The following is a 12,258-nucleotide window of genomic DNA, read 5'->3' on the forward strand; positions in this document are numbered from 1 at the left end:
TTTAAAGTATACGGGATGTAGGTGGGTGATATGCAGATACTACGTCATTTATCTAAGGGACTTGAGCATCTTCATATTTTGTGGCGGCTGCGGAGATCCTGGAACTAATGCACCGTGGATACCAAGGAATGATTGTAAATTCTTATTCATGGTCTATCTGCTTAGCAATGACAAGTGATGATCTGAAAGTATTTCTTGTTTCCTCATCCCAGTGCCCTTCAGGTGATTAGGTCTACCAGTATATATGCATTAATGGCTTTAAATTTTACATTATTCTCACCTATATAAAAATTCTGGATTTCTCCATGAAAATCATATAACTTCAGATTATTCTATAAAGTAAGTACAAAAAGAATGCCTTGTCATTAAGACAAGCAGCAGAACTTAATGACATCAGAGCACTGATTTGGAGACCGCATTCGTTATTCTAAGTGTCCAACAGAGTGTGCTGATGCTCTGTATGCAACAATGACAATTTAGAGCAGTAGTCGTGTATCAGATTTATTTCAACTATTTGGTTTGCTTGAAATAGTTGAAGTAAAAAGTGAGACTAGGGCTTCCTTGGTGGCGCAGTGGTTGAGAGTCCGCCTGCCAATGCAGGGGACACGGGTTCGCGCCCTGGTCTGGGAAGATCCCACATGCCACGGAGCAGCTGGGCCCGTGAGCCATGGCCGCTGAGCCTGCGTGTCCAGAGCCTGTGCTCCGCAATGGGAGAGGCCACGACAGTGAGAGGCCCGCGTACCACAAAACAAAAACAAAAACGAAACAAAACAACAACAACAAAAAATACTCAGTGCTCAGTGTGGAAATGTGTCTTCATTAGATCAGTTCTGTGTATGATGTGGGCTATTGTTTCCAGCCATATAACACTAAACCTTGTTCTCCGGCCCTCCTGTTGATTCTGTAAAATGCCTAATTCTGTTTTCAACTCACATCAATCAAAGCCAAATTCTGTTGCTATTCAATAACACATAATGGTGATATACTTGTCATTTTCAAGTTGTTCTTCTCAGCAAACGTCGTTTACAGCTCCTTCCCTGCATTACTGTAGGACATAGAATTTAATGGATTGCATAAATCAAAGGGGAACAGCCCAAACACTAAGGTTGGCCAGGAGAGATAAAACCAGTGAGCAGAGCCATAGACCTGTGGTGATTACAGCAGGTGGCTAAGGTTGGATGAAATAAGATGCATTCCTCTACAGTTTCATCTTAAACTGAACCTTGAGCAAGTTCATGAGCAGAATCTGAAAGGAGAGGCTCTGAAATCAGAGAGCGACCGCGAGCAGATATAATGTGGGATGAGACTAACACACATACAGTATGTTCAGCGGAACTAAAAGTGTAAGGAAAAGAGAAATAGAAACTAATAAGCATAGGATATTAGAGGAGCTCCATTAGGGTCAGAGCTCCTCAAGGTCTGTGGCTTGTATCACTTTATCTCTAGCACATAGCACTGGGCTTCACACTCATTAAACAGTTTGTTCTCAGGAAATACTTTCTAATCTAAGGATTGTTCTGGTTGGTGTCTAAATAAAAATATAAAGTGAAAAAAGAAAAGAAACAAACATAAAATATTTTCTTGTTGCCTGTCCTTTGATGAGGAAATATGAAAGTTTATATCAGTAGCCTACAAAAATGATGTATGATTTCACTGAAAGTATTACAAGTGTAAAGTGCAGTTAGTCCTCATTAGTTTATATAGATTCTATTAACTAATCTCCAGCACAGTGTTTTCTAAAAATCAGTACGTAAATAAATGAAGAGAGAAAGTAAACGGTAGAGAGAAAAAGAAGGAAAGAAAGACAGAAAGAAAGAAAGAAGAAAAAAAGGGATGAAAGAAGGAAAGGAAGGAAGGAAGGGAAGGAAGAAGAGCACTTACATCTTTTTATTCTTTTTTGTTTTTGTTTTTGCAGTACGCGGGCCTCTCACTGTTGTGGCCTCTCCCGTTGTGGAGCACAGGCTCCGGACGCGCAGGCTCAACGGCCATGGCTCACGGGTCCAGCCGCTCCGCAGCATGTGCGATCTTCCCGGACCGGGGCACGAACCTGTGTCCCCTGCATCGGCAGGCGGACTCTCAACCACTGCGCCACTAGGGAAGCCCCACTTACATCTTTTGAGGCAGGCAAGTGACAGTGCCCACAGGACTAGCCATGACTCTCATGACTCTCATTGGGGCCATCTCTTTGTCCCAGAACACTTTGCTAGCTCTAGTGCGCTGGATGAATAGTCTGTTTGAAACAACTACTTATTTAGCTCAGGGCTGAATTCAGGGAAGGTAGTAGCTGAATGACACTTAGCACTGCCTTTGACAGAGAATGAAGGAATTAAAAAATAACTAAAAAAAAGTAACATCAAAAAATAGCAAAGTCTACTGACAGATCTCTAGCATTTGGAGTTTTGAAATTTCTATTTCACACTTAAAAGAACCAAAGTAATGTAGAGCCTTAAAGAAGTTAGTTATCGCTACATTATCTCTAAATTTGCTACTTTTTTTTTTTGGTACGTTTTTAAATGACCTTGACTTAGAAAAATTGTGTTCAGTTAGGTTTATTTCTGAAATCCCGTTTTCCTTCAATATATTGGGCTAGCCCAAAAGTCCATTCGGGAACCTGAACAACACAATACATCAAAACATAAGCTCCTGGAGGACAAAAGTCTTCTTTATATGTTTGTCTCTATATTCCAACTGTCTAGGATAGGGCTTGATACGGCAGGTGCCTAAAAAATTAGTTAAATGAACTAATAAATGAAGGGAACTTCTCTTTTGTCCCCAGTAAGCTGCTATTGTCTATATTTTGATTTTATGACAAGATCTAAAATCACTTGAATGAAGGTATAAATGGCTGAACAGTAGTTTAAAATAATTCCCTTACTAAGGGTATATTATTTGCCTTGGTAATGTAGTATGTTATTTTGTTTCTAATGAAAATTATAAAATATGATAAAGATGCTAAACTTTTAGTTATAAGCCAACACTATATTTGTGTATATTTATTACATGAAAGCATAAATGTAGAATAGTTCCCAGATGTTAAAAACAGGTTGGGAGTGGGACAAAAAAAGGGAAAGAGAAATTTTGATATGGTAATATTTTTCTTCACTCCATAAAAAGACAATTAGAGTTAGATAAAAATATTTTTGCTAAGTTGTCGTCTTAGAATACGTTCACAGAATACAAAAGCACATTTCAGCCTATTTTATAGGTAAGTTTCTCATGACATTAAAATAAAAATTAAAGCATAACACATTTGTATTCTGTCTCTGGTATTGTGATGTGTGCTATTAACTTCTTGTGAAAAGCTGCAGAGTGGATTGAGTTAGAGGGAGAGATCTGAGCTCCTCGTTTGACTAATGAGTCATCATCCTTTAGCATCTGGAAGGTAGAGGGGACCATTTCTCCCATATCGATACATATTTTCAAGGAGAATATAGAATGAAACAGTGCTCAGATGTTTGGGGCAAAAGGGAATCTATATTTTTGGCTTCTGTAAAAACATTTTTATAAAGCCAAAATATTCTGCATTTAATTTTTAAAGTTACAGCTGGCTTTTCATGTCACCACAAGTCCCCAGTTCCTCTTCATCCTTGCCCCATCATATGTACACAGAGACACCCAGATACACGGCAGCCACGGCAAACATATACTGTTTGAAGTAACCTTGTTAATCTTTCCAAAACCCAGTGTCTTTAATCACTGTTTCTCCTTTGAGTTTTTGAGTGGCTTTTTATTGCTGCTGATGTTAAGGCCCTATTAACACTTAATAAGTAAAATGGCCTTTCAAATTTAAGTAATTTCTTTGATTTTTCAAATCATATAGAGAAAATGATGAATAAAGGGGAATTTGGTGAAATTTACTGTGTTTCAAAAGTCACTTTTAGAGGTACTCTTAGTACCTGATTGAAATTATTTGTTTAAAAATAGCTTACATAAGTAAATATTGAAATGAAAAAGTGTCAAGCAGCTACTTGACTAAAGTCATATTTCTATGACTTTCAAGTTTGTAAAAGTACATTTCAAGTCCAAATAAATAGCTTCGCTCATGTGTTTGGCAGAAAACGCTCAAATTTTCTGATTTGGCTGAGAAATTACAGAAATTCCTCTTTTTGAGCCCATTGCACTCAGATAATATTGCCATTGTCTTTATTTGATTTGTATTTTTTAAAAAACCTGAAACCATTGCTTTTCCCCCTTGGCCGCACTGCACGGCATGCAGAACTTCCCAGACCAGGGATCGAACCGTGCCCCCTACAGTGGAAGTGCAGAGTCCTAACCATTGGACCACCAGGGAAGTTCTGCCATTGTCTTTAGAATGGTCCACTCACAGCACCCCAGCATTTCACCACTGGGTTACACAACATGACAGTGCCTCTCCTGGACACTCATTTTTTTTTTTTTTTATTCTGGGCCTTTGCCTATTCCATGCATTTCTTCAATTTGTTTGTTGACTGTTAACTATTCCCCAGGAATAAGGTGTCATCTAAGATCTGGCCCAAATGTCTCTTTCATGGTAAAGGTTTACCTGACCTGCCCGAAAGGATTAAAGGAGAAGGAAGAGTGGAAACTAGATTTTCTGAGCCTGGATTGATGGTTGCTGGACAACCTGGAGGAGGGTGTGCATTGCATTGTTCAGCTAGAAATATGTCCTTCCATTGTTTTCCCTCTCAGCTGCATTTCTTGAGCGTAGTATCTTTTTAAGGAAAAAGAGACACATAGCAAAGAGTAGTAGAAAAAAAGTTAAGGAATTTAAAAATAGATTTGTGTGGGTTGTCATAGGATGAAATGTATTGTATGTCTGTAAATAAATTAGATATGTTAATGTCAGAAGTCTAACCCTTGTAAGTTTAAAGGTTTTTTAATGTACTTTCTATAGTATTTTATTTTTGTTATTCTTAGCTCTATGGTAAATGTCTTTAAAATAGCTCTGCCTATCTCAGTGAGCTGAGAGGAAAAATAAAAAAATGGATAAAGAAAATGTGATGTGTGTGTATATATATATATATATATATATATATATATATACATGTGTATATATATCTATATATCACATTTTCTTTATCCGTATATATGTGTATATATATATATATATATATAGGTAAAGGAATATTATTCACCATACAAAAGAAAGAAATCTTGCCATTTGCAAAAACATGGATGGACCTTGAGGGCACTATGCTAAATGACTTAAGTCAGAGAAAGACAAATACTGTATAATCTCACTTATATGTGGAATCTAAAAAGAAAAAATACATGTAAAGAACAGACTGATGGTTGCCAGATGCTGGTGGAAATGGGTACAGTAGTCAAAAAAGTACAAACTTCCAGTTATAAGATAAATAAGTTCTGGGGATGTAAGGTACACCATGGTGACCATAATTAACAATACTGTATTGTATATTTGAAGTTGCTAAAAGTAGACCGTAAAAGTTCTCATCGCAAGAAAAAAATTCTGTCACTATGTGAGGTGATAGATGTTAATTAAACTTATTGTGCTAATCATTTATCAAATAATTATGCTGTACATCTTAAACTAATGCAGTTATATGTCAATATATTGTAATAAAAATGGAAAAATAAATAAATTAAATAAATTTGGCATTTTCCACACTCCATCTCCCACTAAAAAAAAAAGTGTTTTTTTTGTCCCAGTTTACTTGAAAGACAGAGGCTGTCACAATGACCTTTTCTGTGTTACAAACCTACTTAAAACTTAATGGTGTAAAACAGCCATTTTGTAAAGCTGATGGATTCTGTGGGTTGAGAATTCAAACAAGGCACTGCGGGGATGGCTTGTCTCTGTTCTAGGATGTCTAAGGCCTCAGCTGGGAAGACTTGAAGGCTGAGGCTGACTTCACCAGTGTCTAGAGGCTGAAATCACTGTACGCTGAAATCCTTCACTCGCAGGTATAGTACTTGGGCTGAGATGAGCAGAAGGCTGGGCTCAGCTGGGACATAGCCTGGGGCACCTCCACATCTACCCCCCCCCCCACCATGTGCCTCGGGCTTCTTACAGCAGGGCTCTGTGTTCTGAGAGGTGGTGACCCCAGAGGCACCTGGAGAAGGTATTCCAAGGGAAACAGGCAGAAAATACAGGCTTCTGGGTGTCCCAGTGCTTTATTGGCTTCAGTCATGATTTCTTTCAGAGGAGTATCAGAGAATTTGAAGACAGTTTTAAAACTGCCTTGAAACAGAATTATTCTATCCCTATAAAAGGGAGGTGGAGGAGAGACTCAAGCTGAAAAGAGAGCCCAAGACAGAAAGGGCAAAAATAAGTGGAAAAAAGGAAGGAGTTGTTTGTATAGTTGCTTGTTTCTGGCAAATGAGTCTCCATAGGAAGTGCTGATTGCTTAAACTTGGGGTAGTTTTGTGTTTTCTCTCCCTCTTTCAGTTGTTTATTAAAACTGAACTCATGACTTTCTGCTTGTCTCCATTCCTACCACTTCAAAATGAATTCTTCAAGAACTGGTTTCTATTAACCTTCACAACATCACTCTGGTACCAGTGCCCACAATCATCTGACTCTCCCTTTTCCTGGTGCCCAAGGCCAGATCTGTGAGCACGTGACCTGTGCAGTCATACGAGGCCCTCTGCTGAGAAGGGCCCAACAAACACAGGCTGTCCAAGGGTCAACTGTACTTTCTCCCTGCCTTTTGAACAGGGGCCTCCACAGTTTAGACACCATTCATTTGCACTGGGGCCCTGCAAATTTTGCATCTGACCTTGCTCGTGCCCCATGAATCTAATCAGTTTCCAAATTACAGTTCTGGAATACCTAGATCTCAAAATCTCTCCTTTTCTTTCCCTTTCCACTGTACTATCACTCCATCCCATAGTTAAGATAGTTGCCTGAGTATTTCCCTGGATTCCAATCTTCTGCCTCTATTACTCACACTTTTTTCTAAATCATATCCCTAATCATCTTATTTCCCTGATCAAAGGTTGTATTACTTTCCCTTTGAATCAGAATCCTTTGCATAATTTTCTAAGGTCCTCTATCGTCTGACTTCATTTGGCCTTGGAACTCCTGTCTCTGTTTCTCTTCAGGAAATCCATGGTCTAGTCAACCAAAGCAGTTGTTCTTTGAACTCACCAGTCTTTTCCCACTTCCAATTCCTGCCACTGAGCTTTGCACATTATATGTGCTCAAAAGTCAAGGGAATAAATGCATGGATGAATAAGTAATCATAACCATGTTTTAGTAAGAAAATCCTGTGAAGATCTGGAGAAAGTCTTTTTCACTATGCTTAAGTTTTCTCCAAAAGTTATAAAAAACAGTAAACTTTAAATCAAGGGTTTACCAAGTATGGAATAGGCAGTCTTTTTAATGGGCAATTATCACAAAAATTAACAAGATCGCAGTTACTGGATTGAACTACATTTACTGAGTGATTGGGCTTACTTTATTATATATTTCAAGCCTGGTATCTTCTATTTTGCAGGCCCTAATATAGACTAGGATAGCATACATTAAATATGCTAGTTAAACTGTTTATCGACGAAACCATAATCACTTCTCTCTAGTACTTTCATTTATTGCTTCTATATGGTACGTTCCAAAGTCTGTATTGTCCATCTTGGTCATCCTGCTGGATTATAGTCTGTGGTTTTCAACTGCCTTTCTGAAAAAACCTATAAGAGTGATAAAGGAAAAGTCCTATGACAATTTAAAGAAAGTTGACGTAATCATGAGCTATTTATGGAGAAATGATGTTTGGTCTGAGGCCTAAAGGCTGGGTAAGAGTTTGACAAGGACAGATGAAACAGAAGAACATGAGCTAGCAACTACAATTTGTCGTGGTCCTTTATATGGCCAGAGGTCCAGTCTTTTTAGATGGTTAAGTGTGTTAAAAGGAAATAAATGTTTGGAAAAGCAAATAGAAGCCATGCATCATGGAAGAGATTGACCTCCATGACCCAACTACGTGTTGTCTATGAGAAATTCACTTTAAATATAAAGACACAGTTTAAAAGTAAAGGGATAGACAAATACCATGTTAACATTAATCAAAAGAAAGCTAGAGTAGCTATACTAATTTCAGACAAAACAGAATTCAGAGCTAGGAAAATTATCAAAGATAAAGAAGGGCATTATATAATGATAAAAGAGTCAATTCTCCAAGAAGACATAAAAATCCTTAACATGTATACACCTAAGAACAAAGCATCGAAACACATGAGGCAAAAACTGATAGAACTGCAAGGAGAAAGAGACAACCCTCCTGTTATAGTTGGAGACTTCAACATAATTCTTAGTATTTGATATTTGCAAAGAATTGGTAAGAATATAGTTGAAATAAACAGTACCATCAACTAACTGGATCTACTTAACATTTATAGAGTACTTGATCCAGCTGCAGTAGAAAACACGTTCTTTCAATCTAATGTGGAATATCCACCGTGATGGTACTCATTCTATAACACTTCAACACACTTTAATAGGGAGAATAGAAATCATATAAAGTATGTTCTTAGGCCACAATGAATTAAACTAGAGAATATTAACAGAAAGTAGCTGGAAAATCCTCCAATATTAGGAGATTAAAGAGTACACTTCTAAATACCATATTTGTCAATGCAAGAGAAATTTTAAAAATATTTTGAACTAAATGAAAATAAATATATGACAATCAAATTTTGTGGGATGTAGCAAAAGCAGCCCTTTGAGGGAAATTTGTATTATTAAAGGCATATATTAGAAAAGAGGAAAGGTCTAAAACCAATAATCTAAGTTTCTACCAAGGAAACTAAAAAAAAAAGAGTAATTTAATCCTAAAGCAAAAGGTAAAAAAAATTAGAGCACAGATCAATGACATTTAAGGCAGACAATCAATAAAGGAAATCAATGAAGTAAACAGGTGAAAATACCAATAAAATTGATAAACTGCTAGCCAGGCTAACCAAGACAAAAAGGGAGAAGACACAAATTACTAATATCAAAAACGAAAGAGGAGTCAATACTGATGCCTTGAACATTAAAAAGATAGTAAAGAATGTTATGAACAGCTTTTTTTTTTTTTGAAATGGACCAGTTACTTGAAAACACAAACTACGAAAACTCACATACAGGAGAAATAGAGCATCTGAATAAATTTTATGGAAAGGAAAGCACCAACCCCAGATGCTTTCACTGGTGAATCCCCCAACAATTAAAAGAAGAAATAATAGGAATTTTGTACAATGTCTGCCAGAAAAGAAGACATTTCTTCCTAAGTCATTCAGTTAGGCTGATATTACCCTAATATGAAGGTATTACGAAAGAAAACAGCAGATCAACATATCTAGTGATCATACACGTAAAGAACCTCAACAAACTATGAGCATATAAAATGTATCATGCAGAGTACATAAAAATCAATTATCAATACCTATGCCCTCAAATATATTTAATATTCCACAAATGTTTACAAGGCTCCCGAGTAAATGAAATTTAAACACTCTGGTTTTACTTACTAACCTCCAGTAGACATCTTGATGCGCAGCTGAAATGCTCTAAACCTAAAATCACAAACAAGATACAGAAAAAGCTAAAGAAAAGAATAATATACACAAATTGGACAAATTCCCTCTATTAACTGAGAATTGGTAATAGTAATTATAAAATACGTATTTTCAGGTGCACATACTAAACTTATTTGTCTCAAAGCAGCAGATTGAAATAGATAACCCCATCTGCTTCTTTGTGCTCCATCCATTTAATTGTTATAGCTATCCCCAAAGCACAGCAGGTATTATCACGAGGCAGTTCCTATGTAAAAATGGTTAACAGTTTAACAATTGTTAAAATGAATTGTTGTCAGAAATGCAATAAAATATTGGGCAACAAGGACCTGCTTTTCAGATCACTGACTCTTTCAGTCGACCCCTCTGCTTCACTCAAACTCCCTGGTGCAGCCGAATTCATAACTCACATCTTTTCTTCTTTAATTGCTTCAAGTTGCATCTGAGACTATGATGCAAGGAGGTGTCATGCTGACCTTGTCAGCCCCACATAACTTAATGGAGCAAACGATCAGTTTCTTCCCTTGCTATCTAGTCTGTTTACTCATGGATATGTCAGGGAGGTAACGTCTGCTTTTAGGATGCTTGGATTTTAGATGATATATTTGCTTTCATTAGTGAAGCCAGTTGACTGGGAGCGCCTCACAAGCATCTTGACCTGATTGTATTAAGGCAGCTTTGAAACAAAGAATACAGTTTTGAAAAATGTAAACTCAATAGTCCCATGGTTTTTATTAGACATTTTTGATCGCCTTGTGTCATTTTATAAGTATGCCTAAATGTGCTTTCAGTTGTCAATGAAACACGAAAATGTGCGTGTTCTTTTCTTTAATAAATGATAAAAGACACTGGAACCCACTCAAATAGTTCACGGAAAAAAATATCTTGATGGAAAGAATGAAAATCATGTCTACTTCAGACTAAATTTATTTGAATTTAATGAAAAATAATTAGTAGAAAGAATAGAAATCATAATAACTCTTTCAGATCAAATGTATTTGAATTTACATATGAGAAACAAGTTAAGCCAACCCTTTACAAGCATTTAAATTTGAGGTTTAATGATATTAGTATCTTTGGTTGTAATTGAATACATTTTTCTTTCTCTGTAAATTCTGGGCTAAAGTTTGTGAATGTACTAAGTGTCTTGGGAGGCCATCTGTCTATTTGGGTGAAAAATGGCTGGAACTCTCTATAGAGATTATGTCTTCACTGCATTCTGTGTAATCAGAGTTAAATTTTTCTTTCAGAGTCAAAGAAGCTCCCAAGTTTTTAATAGATATCTTAGAACTGTCCACCAGCCACCAGGAATGGTAACCCTCCTGACACTCTTTAAGGGGTCTCCACTGCCTTAAATGCCTTTTGGTTTTTTTCTGCACAGGGACATTATCTGCTGATCCTATACTTACATTTAATTGTTTTAAATTTTATTTTATTCTGTTTAGCCCAAGTTAATAGTCATTAATAATCATTTTCAGAGAAATTCATGTAGATTTATTTTACTTTATCACATTATCTTTCTGGTAACTTAGTTAATATTGACTCAAACTCTCATTAACGTTTAATGAAATGCCTAGGAGTTTCGGAAAAGAAAAGGCATAAAATGTTTTAGACTAATTGCACTGTCTTCCTCTCAGAAAGTAGCTGGGCAGATATTTTAGTAACTATAACCTGGCTATTATTAACTTCTTCAGCACAGGGTCTGAATTTTGTTCATTATATTCCTAGAAGCTAGTACAGTGAATGTCATACTTAGGGCTCATTAAATGTATTTTAATTAATTGAGCCCTCCCATCAAAGAATCACCAAGATGACAGCAATAAAAGATGGCAACATATATCCTACTTGGAGAGAAAACAACACACATAGAGGCGAGCATTGGTCTGATTTTCCCTTGTGACAAAAAAAAAAAAAAGGCTCAGAGATAGTACACTTTTAGATTTGGATATTGTACCCAAGTGAATATAGACAGTAGGCAATTTTATATACAAAACAATTAACAGGATAATGAAAACTAGACTAGTCTATGTGGTACGAAAGACACCATAAACATCGTTTGCATCTGTGAGTAAACAGCTGTTCAGCTGTAACAGTGATAGAAGATTTGCATATGGTCCTTCATTCTTGTGAGGTAATTTGCAGCTCGATTATGAATCAATGAAAACAATATATCCAGTCATTTGACAGAGGCAGTAATATGCTAAATTAATAGAATAAGAGACCTAGCCAAAAGACTAAGGTTATGTGTATGGCTGTATCAAATCTAATATAAATTGAATCCCGGGGATAATAGTCATTTCACAGATACATGAATACATTCAAGCCATCAGGATTTACAAAAATAAAATGCTAATTCAGTCATTTCAGTCACACATCTGCATTTTTTTCTTACTGAATTTTATGTCTATATATATGCCACTATCAAGATTTATTAACGTTTGAATTTTGTACTTTGCTGCATATTTTTATGAAATAAATTAAACATTATATAGAAGGGGTGGATGTCACTTTTGTCCTCTTAGTCACAGTTCCTTTCCGTTATCCAAAAGTAACCCCATATCGTGAACGTAATACCCTTTAACACATTCATATTGATACATACAGACATAGGCAGTTCATTTTATCCGTTCTCTGTGTAAACACAGCTTGTTCTCACTTTTTTATTTCAAGAATTGTTGCAATGAATAGTTCCACAAATGTCTTCTCTTATGCATGGGCAGCCATTCTCAAATATTCTAAACATTGACAAGTTGTTCCAAA

At 36.4% G+C, this 12,258-nt stretch overlaps 1 protein-coding gene across 1 annotated transcript in view; it reads right to left on the minus strand.

Annotated features, from left to right (window-relative positions):
* Positions 1 to 12,258, minus strand: part of UFM1 (ubiquitin fold modifier 1) — a 124,688-nt gene that overhangs the window by 27,023 nt on the left and 85,407 nt on the right. The window contains exon 3 of the mRNA XM_067713223.1: positions 9,455 to 9,495. Within this exon, the coding sequence (XP_067569324.1) occupies positions 9,455 to 9,495 (41 nt within the window). The remainder of the gene's footprint in view (positions 1 to 9,454; positions 9,496 to 12,258) is intronic.

Source organism: Pseudorca crassidens, chromosome 18, assembly GCF_039906515.1.
Source record: "Pseudorca crassidens isolate mPseCra1 chromosome 18, mPseCra1.hap1, whole genome shotgun sequence".
Classification (NCBI taxonomy): domain Eukaryota; kingdom Metazoa; phylum Chordata; class Mammalia; order Artiodactyla; family Delphinidae; genus Pseudorca; species Pseudorca crassidens.